Source organism: Schistocerca piceifrons, chromosome 3, assembly GCF_021461385.2.
Source record: "Schistocerca piceifrons isolate TAMUIC-IGC-003096 chromosome 3, iqSchPice1.1, whole genome shotgun sequence".
NCBI lineage: Eukaryota > Metazoa > Arthropoda > Insecta > Orthoptera > Acrididae > Schistocerca > Schistocerca piceifrons.
In genome coordinates, this window is record NC_060140.1 from 458,646,576 (window position 1) to 458,665,526 (window position 18,951).

At 41.1% G+C, this 18,951-nt stretch overlaps 1 protein-coding gene across 1 annotated transcript in view; it reads left to right on the plus strand.

The window, feature by feature from the left end:
• Positions 1 to 18,951, plus strand: part of LOC124788743 (venom carboxylesterase-6-like) — a 132,664-nt gene that overhangs the window by 61,392 nt on the left and 52,321 nt on the right. The window contains exon 3 of the mRNA XM_047256025.1: positions 10,315 to 10,449. Within this exon, the coding sequence (XP_047111981.1) occupies positions 10,315 to 10,449 (135 nt within the window). The remainder of the gene's footprint in view (positions 1 to 10,314; positions 10,450 to 18,951) is intronic.

An 18,951-nucleotide genomic window follows, 5' to 3' on the forward strand; every position in this document is an offset into this window, starting at 1 on the left:
CAGAAATCCAAGGGAATTATATACCGAACCTACTTGGTCCCCATATTGGCATACGGAAGTGAGACATGGGTAATGCACAAAAGCGACAAAAGTAGAATACAAGCTAGTGAAATGAAGTTCCAGAGGAGCAGGTTGAGTGTAACAAGACGAGACAGATTGCGAAATGTGTATGTGAGGGAAAGACTAAAGGAGGAACCAGTACAGGACAGGATAGAAAAATCAAGACTGCAGTGGTATGGACACATGATGAGAATGGATGAGGGAAGAATTCCAAAGAGGATGAAACTTCCTGGCAGATTAAAACTGTGTGCCCGACCGAGACTCGAGTTCGAGTCTCGGTCGGGCACACAGTTTTAATCTGCCAGGAAGTTTCATATCAGCGCACACTCCGCTGCAGAGTGAAAATCTCATTCCAAAGAGGATGTTTGATCTGCAACTGGAGGGGAAGAGGCCCAGGGGAAGACCAAGAGATAGATGGGTGAAGGGAGTGAAGGAATGTGTGACGAGAAGAGGAGAGAACTGGACAAAGGTGGAAGAGGGGGAATGGTGGAAAGACAGAACACGATGGAGAGGCTTGTGTTCCCGACAGACCCAGCCAGTGGCTGGAAACTGTCCAAGATGATGATGATGATGATGACAGAAGCTGTAACAAAAACACAATGTACCTATCATTCTGCTGCACTGCAACAAGTCATAAAATGTAAATGTAACACTAGTCAAAATTGACGTGCAAGTAACGAGCAAAGTGTTTTCAACCAAAACTTTTATTTCGAACTCTTTGAAGAACTTATTTCCTGACATTTGAGTTCCAAGTGAGGAGTGTTATCGTGCACCGTCGATGGCTTGCAGAAATAAACAGTGGCGCAATCATCTACAGAGCTTTCTGAGCACACGTCACACGGGGCAGTGCGTCACTCCCTGTATCAATGTCCGCTACCTTGAATGGTACAACAAGAACTGTAGCCAAGAATGAGTAACACCAACTACATGTACAGTGCGCCCTCTAGCGACGATCACCGCACTTCACCACCTTCCCAATAAAAATTAGGCTATCTTTATTTTATTGAAATACTGTCGTAATTTACTTCTTTTCGTTACTCAACGTCCGTTCTCGTTTCATTTTCATTTTATTAGAGGCGAAGCTGGAATTATGGGCTACCACTTTATTTTTAAACCATAAATTCCAAAACCGTTACTGAAATTCGCGGAAATCCTAAAAAAATAATATTTATGATATTATAAAAAAGCCAAATACATATTTTATAATTTAAATCAATATGCCACTTTAATAGGAAAACATCTTTACAAAACTGACGTACTGTGAAAAAATGAAAATGTGATGGTACTATGGGCTACCCTAAACAAAAAAAGTAAATATTATTTTCTGTAAATTTTTATACAGTAATTAGAAAATAGCAAACCCTTTATACTAGGACATGTTCGTCATAAGTTATGCATTTAGGTTCGGCAGAAACCACAAATATAATGTTCTCTTTCGCAGCCAGCACACTCGTTGTATGCCCACATCTCGCACATTAGGCACTGGATCCATAGCTCTCCTTTAGTTTCTTTTGAATATAACCTTTCACAAAAAAGGCAGGTAGCATTTTCATCTCCAGGCTCTTCAACACCAAAACGCGGCTCTAGAACTGACACCTCATAGTCTATCGATCCCTCCTCTGAGCTCTCTAATGATGAGATTGTAGATCGATGATCAATTTTCGCTTCACTGATGGCGTTTTGCTTTTTATTCCTTGTTTCTTTCTTTTGATAACACCTGGCCCACGTTTCATGTTCTTTGTATCTCTTTTGTAGCAACACTTTCTATCCACCTTTTTTTATCCACTTCTTTCCCTCCTTTATTTTCATTTTCCTTTTTTTATCAGCTTCCTTTTCTTCGTGCTTTTTTTAGCTTTTTCCAATTATATGTTGTAGGGTAACGCTGTACTTAGAGTTACCTTACCTGGCTTATGTCCTTTGTTTGTTGTTTTTTTCCTATTTTTTGGAATAGTCAAAATGTCCTTGGGTGACATCGTAATGTTTCCTACTGGAAAGTAGGACGCAGTGCTAGGGTCAGCTTCTGCTAAGTCTTGGGCACATTGTGTGTGGTGGCTCTGGTCGCTGGTGGGAGCCTTATGTGGACCAGTATGGGTCTCACATGTGTTTTGGGGGGAGCCTTCTGCATTATCAGGCTGGTTTTCTTGAGGCAGCAAGGTTGGTTTTGTTTTAGAATGCTTCCTTCCTTATGTTTCAGGAGGATGTTAAGATCCAACTCTTTCATGTTTGAGGTCCCAAAACTGACACCTGTGAAAACACTTAGATTGCAAGGGAAAATCCCACAAACTTCAAACCTATGCAGAGCTATCTGACCACTCTGGCACCTTATGCATGCTTTTCCAAACTGTTCAGTTATCTCATAAGGACCAAGTGGTTTATCATTATGGAGCATCCACATTCTCACTATAGTGACATTCGAGAGGAGAAATGAAGGACTTCTCCAATGGTTGCATTTTGTGTGACTTGTGGGGCAGTAGACTTATAATTGTGTCATGGTTCCTTCTTGCCAGATCCAAACATTAATATTCTTGGTATGTGTGTTACGCCCATCCAAAATAAGAAGAACTGGGCTTTCTTCCATAGGCTTGACATAGCTGATAAAGTGATCCACCCATTCTGTAAACAGATACCCCTGTATCCAACCAGATGGGCGGCATCGTCCTATTGGGCCCAGCAGAGCACCTTTCATCAAAATGGCAGACATATTTTTCCTGGGAAAATTAGCATTGGTGGATCAAATGTCCCACCAGCACTCATGCAATAAACAATTGTAACAAGGGATCCCTTTTTGGCAAAGCACCAACCTGCCACTTACCTTTGAGACCCACGACTTCAGACACTTTACTCTGGACGACAGATAAACCCGTCTCATCCACGGGTCAGGAACATACTTTTTTTTTGCATTCAGCTTCAAGAATATCAAAAAAATTGTCTACTGCATCTGTATTGAAACCATTAGCTCTGGAGAATGACTCAGCTGTGAGTTTTAGAATTCACAACAAATCTTTATGACGATTTATAAAATGGTCAAACCATGCCCTCCTAACGACTCCGCCGCCAGTGAAAGGATGATCTACACCGTTTCTGTCACACAGCTGATAAGCCAAATGTCTAATATCATTTCTTGTTAGGCCATAAAACTTTTGTTCCATTATCAGCAAATAATGTACAAGTTCAGCTTCCACTTCACTAGTCATAATTAGTTTCCTCTTCAACATACTAGACACAGCTTCTTCAGCTGGTATGCCAAGATGAACTGGCCTTTGCAAAGTCGTTTGTGGTACAGAAAACTGTTTTGAATCTTTTAAAAACCCCATTCTCTTTTCTGAAACTGCTTTAATCGCGGATATCATGTTATCCAGATTCCGACATTGCCTGGATTTTATTTTTCTTTTGCAGATTCACCACTTTGTGAGGCATCTGAAACAGCAAACCACATAGTATTTGCAGTGGTTTTAATATGGGATAGTTCAGTTGGTAACCCATATAACCACCACAGCGATTGTCCATATTACCACCCTCGCCATCTTGGAAAGTGAAACGTCGCTATCCATTATAAACAACCTTTAATTAACCAACTTCAGGAGACTTAGAGAGCTAAATACTTATATAATACCCAGTTAATACATTAACAGCTAACTATGCGTTAGCAGTATGTCTAATATAACTGTAAATTCTTACCTTTCAAAGATTTGAAATGAGAAAAAATCACAAAGCAGCTTACCACTAACGTTCAACATAACTGACTGCGCCAGTGCATTCTGTGGCACTTGCCCGAACTTCCTACTAATATTTACCGAGGTTACTGCTAGAATGTGCGGGCTTGTTAGATATTAAGGTAGCCCATGTGGCAACCACTAACCCATAATACCATCTTTGCCTCTTTTTACTGTCCTAACCAAAATACAAACTGGAGTATGAGAAACTGGAGGATATGCATATTTCCGAAGTTTATTCCAGCTTCTTCCTCACAATGTATTCAAGTTTATAATGATCTCTGTAATCAGTCCCTATCTTGGAACATTTCTTTCTGTCTTATCCAGTTTAAACAGTAAGAAGACGAATACATTTTTGTACAGTTAAACAAGCTTTTTAAAAAACAATTGCTTTCTTATATACAACTTATATACAATGACATGGTTTTCGACGGGACATTAAACCATAATCCTCCTTCTTGTTTCTTCTATCTTGGGAAATCTATTGTTAATTTACTAAACTGATATTGTTCTTATTTCATCTTCTAGGGCGTATTCTTTAGGTTTTGTTGTTCTGTGCTTCTTTCTGTCCGGTATTTGAACTTATATTTGGTCTTGGGTTACGTGTTGTATGATTACTTGCAAACTGTGTAGGGCAGATAAACCCCGTTTCTAGAGAGTTTGTCAGAGATTACACAGTATATGTGTTGTTTTCCTGGAAATGAACAGTGAGTAATTGCATTTAGTGACGTTTACTCTGGCCCAACAAATTTATGACAGAGACTCCTCCCAGCTCTGGCGTGAATTTAATTCTATTGTGTATATGTATTTATTTGCTTAACCTACAAGTCCACTTGAATAGCTCATTATTCACATATCTGAACCAGCATTTAATTTTATAGTCACAGCTAAATTTTTTGATGCGTTTTTGAAATCCAGTAATTCATTTCGTACTTTGAAGACGTATGATTACCATAACATAATTCCATTTTCACGTATCACATCAGGATTCTTAAAAATTTTACAATGCAAAACTTTACACCATACTTTAAAGTTTCAATTCTGCATTATGTATGAGTTATAAGATCCACAAAAGTATAGAACATGAATTAAATATATACCCAATTGCACTATTTTCATAGAAGAGACAGTCTTGTGCAAAAAAATAAAACAAAACGCATTAACTTAAGACTTATTGTACCACATAAAATTCAAAGGAAAAGCACCAAATTCAATCCTCTTGCTCACTTACGGGAATAAGTCAACAGTACGGCTGACGTCTGGATAATAACCTTCTTTTGGCATACGTTCTCTTGTGTAGTGCATGACTATCACGTTGCAGCAGCCAACAGGAATTGTCTGTCATGGATGCACTCCATCGCCCCTGATACCTTCTTTCCATTCCTTTAATGTCTTGGTGAATCTTCTCACGCCGTCCTTCTCTCACTCTCCCTTGGTTTGTCTAAATGTAACTCAAGGAAGAGTACCTTCAGACTCTTGTTGCCTTCTAAGGCTTTTTATTTGTCCAGCATGTTGTTCGCTTATTTCACATACAGTAACTTGAATCTTTCTCATTTCCCAAAAACTTCTGAATCCCTTCTATGAAACCAACTCATGCTTCCATTTCTTGAGGAGTAATGTTGTTGTTGTTCTGGTCTTCAGTCCAGAGACAGGTTTGATGCAGCTCTCCATGCTACTCTATCCTGTGCAAGCCTCTTCATCTCCAAATAACTATTGCAACTTACAACCTCGTGACTCTGTTTAGATTATTCATCTCTTTGACTCCCTCTACGATATTTACCAAAATGTCATACCAGCCGATCCCTCCTTCTAGTCAAGCTGTGCCACAAGTTCCTTTTCACCCCAATTCTATTCAGTACCTCCTCATTAGTTACGTGATCTACTCATCCAATCTTCAGTATTTCGAAAGCTTCTATTCTCCTCTTGTCTAAATTGTTTATCGTCCTTGTTTCTCTTCCATACATGGCTAAGCTCCATACAAATACTTTCAAAAGAGACTTTCTGATACTTAAATCTATACTCGATGTTAATAAATTTCTCTTCGTCAGAAACTCTTTCTTTGCCATAGTCAGTCTACATTTTATACCCTCTCTACCCTGACCGTCATCAGGTATTTTCTCCCCAAATAACAAAACTCTACTACTTTAAGTGTTTCGTTTCCTAGTCTAACACCCTCAGCGTCACCTGATTTCATTAGATTTGGATTTTAATTCCTACTCCAAATTTTTCTTTTGTTTCCTTTACTGTTTGCTCAATATACAGATTGAATAACATCGGGGATAGGCTACAACCCTGCCTCACTCCTTTCTCAACCACTGCTTCCTTTTCATGCCCCTTGACTCTTACGACTGCCATCTGGTTTCTGTACAAATTGTAAATATCCTTGCCCCCCCCCCCCCCCCCCCCTGTATTTCGGAATTTAAAAGAGAGTATTCCAGTCAATATTGTCAAAAGCTTTATCTAAGTCTACAAATACTAGAAACGTAGGTTTGCCATTCCTTTACCTATCTTCTCCGATCAGCCTCGGGTGTTCCAACATCCAAACTGATCTTCCCCGAGGTCGGCTTCTACCAGTTTTTCCAGTCGTCTGTAAAGAAGTCGTGTTAGTATTTTGCAGCGGTGAGTCATAAAATCTTCAAAACTTTTATCTCTACTTAGTTCCATGATTTGTGGCCTCACAATATACCCTCTTTGACTTTTGCCTCTGAGAGCATAGGAAACTTGTTGGTTACGTGTCTAAATCAATTGCCACTTTAATCCAATATCTTTGTAAATCCCAAGTTAATGTGCAAAACTGATAACAAAATTTTCTTGGATCCTAGAAAGGCCATGGTGCAATTTACCAATTTTAATAAGTGTCTTCTGGTACTTTCTTGGTGCTACCAGAACTTATAGTGTGCAAAGGGTTCCCTTTTAGTGATGCTGACATTACGTTGCAGTAGATTTTTCTAAGTGTGTAGGCGTGCATGGATACATTCTCGTGTGAATGTTTTCATTTATTATTCCGTTTTGATTTCTTTTGGTTTCACCAGTGATTTGATAAATTTGGCTTTATGCTTTGCACCACATGGCGCGAACTTGCCTTCTGTGTTGTTCAGCGGTAATCAATCTGTTCCCTGGAGTGAATTTACATTGTGTGGAATATTTCTAAGTAATTAATGGATTTTAGTGTACTTTACCGTGTGAAATTTCAAATTTCAAATTGATAGCGTGCTTGCTTTGTTAGTCTGAACTAGGTGCTCGGACGAACCAGTTGAGCCCTCAGCCCTCTGTGTCCAACGAGGGATAAATTTCTTGCAGTTCATTTTATATTTATTTGCGCGTCGCGCATGTAATTTAACAGTTGTTGAAAATATTGAGCCACCTGGTAAATATGCTACCTTTTTAAAATCTAGTTTCCACGTGGTCCCTCCCCCCTCCCCCACCTTGTATCGGTTTTATTTAAGTGAGAATGTTTTAAGCAATTGCATTTGTCGAAAGACTGCTACTTCGGAAGGCACGAATCTCTTTCCCTGACTCTTTTGTAAAGGCGTAACGTGTCTTGATCTTTGTTCTTTAGTATGGATCTTGCGTAAGTACGTGCGTTTATTCTATCCTCTTCCCAGAATTTTCACATACCTTCCCCTTCATGTGGTCCGACACCATTCAACCATTTGAAACAGTGTTAAACTTAACTCAGACAACGGCAAGCGTTATTACAAGCTGTTTATTGTCTAGTGTTTAACTTGTGTTTTTGGTTAAAATAAATTGTATTTATATTTCATGAATGTTCATCAGCGCAGCCACCCCGTCCGAAATTGATCTTAGTACATCGAACCTGTCGTTACCAAAGCACAGTATTCTTGCAGGGCCAAATTCTGAATTTTGATTAAAATCTAAAGAATTATGTTTTAATTTAACTAACTGCTTTCATTCAGTATGATCACGCTTTTGTGTAAACTAATTTCAGTGTTCATTTTATGAGAATACTGACATATTAGTGGTTACTATGCAACAAGTTAATAATTTCTTTAACTAATTGTAATTAGTTTATTCCGAACTTCGTTGGATGGCGACCCTAAATAATCTACTATAAAAGAAAATATCAGAGCGCTTATTTTCATTAGCATTCGGTAGTTCAGTAGGTTTAAAAAGCCCTGCATGCCATTTCATTATAACCCATTTAAAGTCTCTTCATCCCCGAATAACAACAGCAACCGTACATCCGTTTGAATTTTCTTACTGTATTCATCTCTTGGTCCCTCGCTAAGATTCTTACTCCCTAAATTTCCGTCAAACAATAAATTGGTGATCCCTTGATGCCTCAGACTGTGTCATATCAACCGATCCCCTCATTTTATCAAATTGTGCCACAGAGATCTTGTCTTCCCAATTCTGTTCAGTACCTCCTCATTTGTCACGCTATCTAGTCATAAAATCTTCAGCGTTTTTCAAAAGCTTCTATTCTCTTCTTATCTTAACTGTTTATCATCCATGTTTTACTTCCACACATGGCTACGTTCCACACAAATGCTTTTAGAAAACATTCCTAACAGTTATGTCTATATGCGATATTAACAAATTTCTCTTTTTCAGAAACAGTTCTCTTGCTATTACCGGTCTACATTTTATATCCTCTCTACATAGGCCATCGTCAGATATTTTGCTGCCCAAAGAGCAAAACTCATCTACTACTTTTAGTGTCCCGTTTCCTAATCTAATTCCCTCAGCATCGCCTGATTTAATGCGACTACGTTCCATTATCCTTCTTTTGCCGTTGTTGATGATCGTTTTGTATCCTCCTTTCAGGACATGGTTCATTCCATTCAACTGCTCTTCTTAGTCCTTTCTCAGACAGAAATACAATGTCATCAGCATACTTCAAAGTTTTATTTATTCTCTTTGAACTTTAATTTCTACTCCAAATTTTTATTTTGTTTCCTTTGCTGTTTTTTCAATGTGCAGACTGAATAATATCGGGGATACGCTACAACCTGTATAGCTCCGTTCTCAACCAGTGTTTGCCTCTCAAGACTTACAACTGCCGTCTGGTTTCTGTACAAGCTGTAAAAAGCCTTTCGTTACCTGCGATTTGCCCCTACTACCTTCAGAATTTCAGAGAGAGTGTTTCAGTCGACATTTTCAAAAGCTTTCTCCAAATGTACAAAAGTTATAAATTTAGGTTTGCCCTTCCTTAGCCTATCTTCTAAGAGACGTTGTAGGGTCAGTTTTTCCATTCTTATGTAAAGAATTCGTGTTAGTATCTTGTAAATTTCATTCCTGTCAGCATTCGCTTTCTTTTGTATTGGATTTATTCTTCACTGAATCTGAGGCCTTTCTCATGCATATTGTCATGGATAGCTCTCCCAATGCTATCAGTAGTTCTGACGGAATGTCGTCTACTCCAGGAGCCTTGTTACGACATGTTTTTCAGAGCTCTATGAAATTTCTCCCGCAGTGTCATATCTGTCATTTCATCTTCTTCTATGTCCTCTTCCATTTCTATAATACTGTATTGAAGTTCGTCTCCCATGTATAGACCATCTATACAGTCATTCGCGTCGCTGTAATAAAAAGTGAACTATACTACTTCAGTTAGCCTGAAGTCTTACGCATCTCACTCTAAGCTCAGACTTAAGCTACCGACCACACTCACCGACTGCCCAGCGTCAAGTGCTTAACCACCCCACAACAATGAATCTCCCAGGTAGCCAATACAGACCAAAGGGGTTGCTTCCGGTACCCACCTACCCACTGTCGAAAAAGATGACTTAGAAGGCACAAATCTCTTTGCTTTGACTGAACACCCGAAGTTGGCCAGACTGACCACAGCAGACAGCGAGTTCCATACTACTAGCTACCAATGGAAACACGAAAAGTACATTCGCATGCACTTTCACACAGACGGTAATGAGAAGGATCGAAATCTAGGAGCACAAAATATATTCAATTAAAACGAAAATGAGCGTATGGCATCGTTGGCCGGTAGGCCCCTGTTCGGGGAAGTTCGGCCGCCAAGTGCAAGTCTTATTTCATTCAACGCCACATTTGGCGACTTGTGCGCCGGTGATGAGGATGAAATTATGATGAGGACAACACAATACCCAGACGGCAGTCGAACCCGGGCCCGCTTGCACGGGAGACGAGCACGTTACCACCCAGCTAAGAAGACTGACAATATGTTCAATGAAAATCTAATTTAGGCCTTGAATGTGAACAATTAGGTAATTTAAGTCTTTTTTTATAGCGATGCAGTACACAGAGACCTTTCAACTTGCACAGGATAGAGTAGCTTGGACAGCTCATCAAACCAATCATCGGACTGAGGACCACGAAAACAACATTAGTATATCTACAATGTCCTTTTCAGTGAGGCAGGTGTCACAGCTTGTAAGGGCTGCTAATTTTAAGAAATGCCTCATTTTATTAATATTCAGTCGACTTGCTGTTAGTCTGTTAACAGAAACAGTTTTTTTTCTCGTAAGCGTCGAGCTGAGAAACCGAAGGTGGCGTCGAATATACTCGCTCAAAAACGCTTCACCTTGTGACTTTGTTTCCGCAGGCCCAGGACGTGCAGGTCACCGTGCAGCAGGGTACGCTGCTGGGGACCGTCGTCCAGAGCGTCTACAACACGACCTACACCGCCTTCCGTGGGATACCCTATGCCGAGCCGCCAGTCGGGGAGCTGCGCTTCGCGGTGAGTCTGGTGCCATTGGCCGCTTCTCTCCCCTGGCTTTTACCTCCTTTTCACTGTCACACCTTTCGTCTTGAAATCAAAAGTTGTAAGTAGGCTATTTAGGTTTTTATGTTGGTGACACCACGTAGGGTTCTGTATGAAAATCACTGACTGTGCTGTGTGCAGTCTGTGGCTGGTTGGCATTGTTGGAATAAGGCTGTTTAGGTTTTTATGTTGGTAACGCCACGTAGCGCTCTTTATGAAAATCACCGATTGTGCTGTGTACAGTCTGTGGCTGCTTGTCATTGTTGCAGTATTCGCTATTGTATTGTTGAGCAGCTGGATCTGAACAGCGCATAGCGTTGGGCAGTTACCGGACGTGAGCTTCCAGCAGTGGTGGATGTGGGGAGACAGACGGCAGAATTTTGAGAGCGGACGATCTGGACGTGTGTCCGTCAGAAAAAGGAATTTGTAAGACTGGATGTCATGAACTGATATATATATATATATATATATATATATATATATATATATATATATATATTATGACTTTTGAACACTATTAAGGTAAATACATTGTTTGTTCTGTACCAATATCTTTCTTTTGCTAACTATTACTATCAGTAGTTAGTGCCTTCAGTAGATAGAATCTTTCATTTAGCTGGCAGTATGGGCGCACGCTGTATTGCAGTAGTTCGAGTAATGAAGATTTTTGTGAGGTAAGTGATTCATGAAATGTATAGGTTATTGTTTGTCAGGGCTATTCTTTTGTAGGGATTACTGAAAGTCAGATTGCGTTGGGCTAAAAATATTGTGTGTCATTTTAATGTTGATCAGAATAAGTAAAAAGAGAAATCTCTGAGTACGTTCAGTTTTGCTCACCTGTTTGAAAATCAAATAACGTAAGAGGTTTACCAGCACATTAATTCATAAAATTTTCCAAAGGGGACGTTACAAAAAAAAAAATGGTTCAAATGGCTCTGAGCACTATGGGACTCAACTGCTGAGGTCATTAGTCCCCGAGAACTTAGAACTAGTTAAACCTAATTAACCTAAGGACATCACAAACATCCATGCCCGAGGCAGGATTCGAACCTGCGACCGTAGCGGTCCTGCGGTTCCAGACTGCAGCGCCTTTAACCGCACGGCCACTCCGGCCGGCGGACGTTACGAAGTCACTAAACAAATAAAAAAGTTCTGTCGTATTCACTGTAGTCTAAATACCGTTAAGAGCTGTGTGATACAGACCACTTGTTACTGTATCGGTCTATGAACGGTACATCCGCTCCATTGACGAGATGAAGAAGTTTGAGTGCTGTTTCGCAATGGGTGAGAGATACAGGGTGTTCCAAATACATTCTTTCGATTTCACAAGACCATGTGTTCCATATGAATGAAGGTAAGAACTTGGGATTCTACCGCATTACTTGGACACTAGGTCCGATTACCATACTTTTCCACATTCTATATTTGTCTGCGGGACCGCTTATACACGTTGTACTCACACTCCATGAAGCTCTGCTGTGCATCTGTTTTTAACTTATGCGGCGTCCTTTAAGCGTGACTACGAGTAAGGAATCCCTTGGCACGCAATGAGAATTCTCATCTTTTTGATATTCCAGTCGCATTTTGCCGATGTATTCGCATCGTGTAATCATCTTACGGACGGCGTGCGCCGTGACCATACTCTGAATATACCTACGACAGGCGAAAAGGGTCACTGAAATCTGAAAATAAAAACTCCACAACCGAAACAGTATTTTTATCTGAGATCTTACACCGGCAGCTGTATCAGTAGCAATTATGGAATGAAATAAATTTTACTTAGGATAAATTTTGACTTACGTGTAGGGGAGTAGGAAAGGGAAATAACCGCTGTTCTGGCTACAAATAGGTCAATCGTGACCTATCGACTGCCGTGTCTTCTCAGCCAATCTAGTCCTCTGGATGCGGTATGGAGAGACGTGGTGGTAACACACAGCTCTCCCGGCAGACATTGGAACCGCTACTTCTCATTAAAGCAGTTCCTCAACGGCAACATGAGGTTCGATGGACCCCGTTCCACCTATCCCACTAATGAAAAATCCGTGGCAATATCGGGAACTGAACCCGCGTCTTTTCCCAGGCAGTCAGCCACAATGATCACTAAATTATGGAGTCAGAGTAACGCAAAGGATTACAATCTTTTCATTCCGGAACGACCATCCGATTCTGCAAGCGTCTGAATCTGAGAGAAATGATATTTATAGTTCAGTTTGAAGGAATGGTCAGTCTTGTAGTGGAAGGAAGTGTGGTGGGTAAAAATTGGGGAATGAGACGAGGACTTTGTTATAGGAAGCTGGTTCAGATGAGGGTATATTGATGTAGTTATGCAGAAATGAAAAGGCTTGCGTGGGATACACCAGCGTGGAGGGTTGCTCCAAACCAATCTTCGGACTGAAGACATTAACAATAATAGCACACTGACTTTACAGTTTCCCGCAAGTAGAAGTCCATTGAAGCTGGTATTGTCTGGTACAGAACATCGTGTATAGTTCCTCATTGGTACAAGTCCACCGGCAGTAAATATGGAGACCGTAGTGGGTGCTCAGTTACACATATCTATTATATCTAATCTCTAGAAAGCCTGCCATCGAACAAAGCTCGAAAATCTCACCGAGCCAAATGTTCAGTGTGATCTTCATCGAAGGTACGACAGACACCTGGACGATAGGCAGACTCGTCCCAAAGTGTTGAAGGCAGATGCAGACTGAGCTATTTACTGTGGTGTCGGACGAAAAACTACTCTGGCCATCCGTGCCGCCACTGTTCTGGTCCCTAGAAAGCCTAGATTTACTTCTGCAGGGGGGATACCACAGCTTACATAAAATATTAGATCACTCTATTGTAGTTTGAATAATATACAATACTTCACTTAGAAACAGTCCATGTCCACAGGAATGAAATGTGTATTTGTTACAGTCGCTGAACATTATCACTTGATACAGTACACAATGATAAGCTCATCTCCATGTTCAATTGATTATCAACTTCGGTGTACAGTTTGGTTTCTAATACAACTCGCGCTGCTGGGTCTTAAGCAAGACACTGCTGTAGATGGAGCAGTCTTTCACTCATTCTGTTCAATCTATATATCGAAAATCACTAACGCAAATACAAAAAAGGTTCAAGAGTGGGATTAAAATTCAAGGTGAAAGGATACCAATGATAAGAGTCACTGATCACAATGCTATTCTCAGTGAAGGTAAAGATCTGTTGAATGAAATGAACAGTCTAATGTGTACAAGATAAGGCTGGAGAGTAATCCGTAGAAAGACGAACGTAATGAGAAATGGCAGAAATGAGAACAGCGAGAAACTTAAATTTGATGATTGGTTGTTCATTCATCAATAATAATGGAAAAAAATGCAATGGGACGTTACGCCCACCGACGCCATTATGTTTGACGTTGCTACGTCCAACGTTTCCATCTAGATAAAGTTTGAAAAAATCTTGCATCCCGCGACTTGTCCTTTTCAGAGACAACTTTTCCATACAAATGATGTATCCACACCAAACGTTAGTCTCCAAACAGCACATACAAAATTTCATCTCAGAACGTCCGAATGGACAGATACTCACGTCCGCACTCTTAACAAGCCAGCCACTTTCCCATCTCTTTTACGTCAGTGATTTGTTGTGAACACAATCACAAACTTCTTTACTTGTTAAGGCTCTCTTAGAACCTCAGTTTTTGTATTTTGGCATCTAATTAGATACGATGCTTTTCTATAACTAAAGTAAAATGTATTAGAATGTGCTTTTAACGCCTATTTGTACATAAACATAGATCAAAATAATAAATATGACAAATTATTAATCTCCATTTTCTGTTAACTCAAGCTAACATATTTTTATCTTTTTGTCATTCCCTCAGCCTCTTCACATCTGAGCATTGTCCTGAGAAACTCACGACTTATACGTTGTTAAGTCTACAAGGTTTCTTACGCCTAAGTGCTTCCCTGATATTGGATATTATAGATAATTTGTATTTGCATACGGTGCATACAGAATGTGACATGGTCCTTGACAAATGAATTTAATGTTACTGATTTCATGTTTGATTTCACTTGATTTCTTGTGGTTTTTCACTAGAACCAAATCATCAGTTTTGAACATAGGAAGTTTTAATCTTTTGTCATAATGGCGAATCCTAGCTTCAGCTTATCTCTGCATCTTGTCTCCAAGCAATTTCATTTTGTCATTAACGTTACTTTCACTCCACAGAGGAAATTCTAATAATTCTTCTACTAAACAGCTGGTCCTCACCTCTCTCAAGATTTCTTCTGGAGCAAAAAGAGTACTCTCATAGTCCAATGTATTCATTAGCTTCTCAAATTCTACCATGTTTTTGCTCCAGTATCAATGATTGTCATGTAACAGGTATGGCGAAGTCATCCTATTTCTCTCACATAGCGTTCTGCGGGGTAACTCGAAGGATGATACATGGAAATGTGTATTATTTATATTTGATTTCCACCCATCCAATCTTTCCATCTCCTAAAGCAAAATTGAGTACTCTTATTTTACAGCTCTCACTTTGGCTTAGCCACAGTAACAAAGTAATCTAGAGCCATCTTGTTGTGCACAACCTTGGTGTCACTTTTCTTAAGGAGAACAGTTTTATACCTTTCAAGAAAAGCTCCACCGCTACCAAAATATGAGAAATTTCCTGAGATCTCTGGTAATGGACCAAAAATGTCCAGTGTGATTGCATTCATGTCCTCTACTGATAGCATTTGACACTTTTCCCTCTGACAAATATCACAGGATTTAATGCTCTCTACTACCCTTTGTAGGATAGTGCCGCTACCCAGCATTTAAGCAGAAATTATAATCTTTAGCAAAAATAACGGCAAGTATTTTGGAAGCCACCATGGAGCATTAATAGCTGCGAGTCGGCAGCCGACACAGTGGCGATTTGTGGGTCACAAGGTTACATAAGGGGATCGTGAAGCCACGATAGCTGTGTGCAGAGGTAAGCTGTACCGCACAGCGATAACCGTGTAGCTAGCAGGGAAATGTCACCACGCCAGGGAAAGTCTCGTGGTAAAAACAACGCCTGCCAGAGTTAGAATTTCATTGCTGGAAACCAACACACCGCCACAACACCAAGGATACAACGACAGTGAGACAACTGTGTAGCACCAGCAGGAGCCATGTATTTGAGATGGGGTGGTGCTGACGCCAGCACTAAGTCCTTAACAGATCTTGGAGTCACAGCCCCACCAACAAGCTGTCTATGCCTACTGCCACTGACGCTGAGTTCCTACTGGAACTTGGCACTATTACACCTGTCAGAGGGTGGCGAGTCGTACCCCAATGCACAGCTGTCATCGCGTACTGCTGCCATGACACAAGCATAGTGCAGGCCCATGTGATCTCCATGGCGCTGAAGAAAGTAGTGCACAGGGAAGTGGATGTGCCAGCGATATTTGCGTCCTGCAGAGTGGCACTGCAGACGATTTTGCTGTTGTGGATACTACAGGGAATGCACAAGAAGTTGTTGGAGATGTTGAGGTAGTGACGGTACGGGCACCTGTATTTCCCCAGAAGCAAGATGAACAGAGGAAAAGAAAAAGCAGGCGAGTTCGTAGAATGGATGATCAAGTCGATAGAGCTGAAACTGTTGACAAGTGTACGCCAGAGATTCAATGTGGCGCGAGCTTAAGTAGTGTGTCACAGCCTTACAGAGCAAGCATCTGACATGAGCAGCGAGTGTTTACGGCAGACCCCACGGTCTGTTGTACATGAAAAAAATGAAATGGGTGAAGGGTGCAACGCGAGTCTGAAAGTAGACGTTCTGAGTGAACATCATGCCAAATTAACCTTCAGTGACAGAAAACTGTTGCCAGTGAGGAACTGTCATGGGATGCTTTTATTATATCGGGCAAACCACTGAAACTATGTACAAATACATTAAGGGGTAACTCGCATTGTACAGTGCCACCATGCCTCAGAAAGTTGTTTTGGATGAGCAAAAGTGCCGGAAAACCAAGCAGTTCACCGGCCTTGTGGCAGAGCGGTTCTAGGCGCTTCAGTCTGGAACCGCCCTGCTGCTACGGTTGCAGGTTCGAATCCTGCCTCGGGCATGGATGTGTGTCATGTCCTTAGGTTAGCTAGGTTTAAGTAGTTCTAAGTCTAGGGGACTCATGACCTCAGATGTTAAGTCCCATAATGCTTAGAGCCATTTCAGCCAAGCACTCGAGGAGAATTCAGTCTGTAAGGGGAGCTACAGTGCTAGGAAGAATTTGGACTACCTGTCACAGTGCGGTGAATGGTACTGCTGTATGTGGTTTTCTTGTAAGGATAGTTTTCATAGTATGATGTCTTGGGAATCTTAAGGAGAACTGTTGTCACAAGGATAAAGTTGCACAGTTGCTCCAAAGCAAGGTGTTAAGAAACCACCAGGTAAAGAAAGGAGGTGCCAAACGTAGGTATTTAATGAAACGAGATCACGTTTTATTGCATTACATGTGTTAGGTGTAATTTATTGAGAAAAAAAGGGTCACTTTAGTTTGTAGGTCCACACCTACAAGTTTGTTTTTCATAAGCATGTCAACATGTCTAGTAGTGAAAAAGTCTGATAATATTTTAGTTAATAGTTAATTTGCATTGCTTGGTACCCTTGAGTGATGTGAGATTAAGCAATATGTGCAAGAAACGAAAAATAAGTTTATGGAGTCATAGATTAATACAGCAGTGTAGTAGTTGAGAGGTAGACGGTATGGTACTATGTAGTTGCTTTACAGATTAAGGGTAAACGTAATCATAGTGGAGAACCGGGTCGGAGTGGGGCAGTGTAGTGCGCTACCCAGTCTTTGAGCAGAAATTATAGTTCTTCAGCAAAAGTAATGAGATGTAGTGCAGAAGCTACCATGGAGCATTACGTAAACAGCCACTGCAGATGCGCAATGGGACTGCGAAGCCAGGATATCCAAGCACAGCAGTAAACTGTACCACATAGTAGTAACTGTGTAGCCAGCGGGGCGATATCACCACGCAAGGGAAAGCCTCTTGTTATGGGCGACATGATTAGGTGCCTGGTTTTAGTTGAAACAAATGGACGTCAGAAGCATATAAACGAGTGTAAATTTCGATTTAGGGGTTCACTTCTCGTCAGTGGAAACCAGCAGCACAACTATGACACCGGGGGTATGACAGACATCGATATGACTGGCCGCCAGCAGCAGCCCTGGGTTGGTGAGCAGGCTGCACCTGCCGCCAGCACCAACTTCTTCATGGGACTTCGTGGCAGTGCCCTGCTGGACGGCCGTCCGTGCCCGCTGCCGTCGACGTTGAGTTCCCTCTGTAAACCAGTAAATGTCTTTGACAACTTCTGGACCGTCAAACATATGTTTCCTCTTCCTCTTCCTGCATTGACCTCGGAGGCGCTACTAGGTCAAGACTTCAGCAGAAGTACTGTCTTGCCTATACTGTCTCACTGCATCGGATACATCTTCCACGTCGCTGTGTGTCGAATTGCTGCCCCGGTCATATACTTCAGCGTCTACTACATATCTATCATGGCTCTCTATAAATGTGATCCTCGGATCAGATTCAGTTACTTCCTTTACAATTACCTTCTTAGTTGCAGTATAAGTTTTGAGTTGCAGTTCTTATTCTCCGCATGGAATAATCTCGTCTATATTTGCATGCATTAGTGTGCGGTGCCCTCTTCCCTCCTCCCTCGTCGTGATTTCGTGTAGGGCCGCTTCGCAGTCACAGTATTATATACTCTTCTTGATTCTCCACTTTCTCAATTCATCATATACTTGACGGAATTCTTTCATCAACGCCACATCGCTTGACTTCTTCCCTTGTTCACAACTATTGTCACTATCTGTAACAACATGCCCCTCTATGAGCACTTCCACCATTAATTCTTCCTGCTGATCTCGACGAATCTCCACATCTTCCTTACTTTCAGCTTTTTATTCCACTTGGTTATCCTTAAACTGAATTTCTTCAAGCGCGAGCAATTCTACCACTTGTCTTGATGTCTGTGTGCCAATGTTAATCTTGTCATGGTTTTGGGCGCAAAACGTACTTTCAACATGGCAATGCCTCATATTCTTGCCCCTGTCTTCTTCCTTCTAGTACTTCTGCCTGTCATTGGATCATTTACTTCCTTCTGTACCAGTGAGGCCCTCAATCTGCATGGAAACGAAACTAGTTTTCCGCATCTTCCTGCACCCTACTATTGTTAAAGATACCTCTTCCACCGTGAGAATAGTTTCCTCTACCGCGCCCTCTCACCATGTTCATTTGAAGTCCATTTTGTCCACCTCCTTCAAGTATGTTTTGGTTTCTGCAATTCGACAGGTCGCGTGTTTTACTCCACCGATTCTCGACCTCAATTTTTTCTAATAACTCGTCGAAGATCTTGTAGTTGCCGACGTATTGCTTGGGATCGTCGGGTAATTCCTTTCACAACAGCAATACTATTTCTGATTCAGTCCTCCTATCCTTGAGACATTCAAG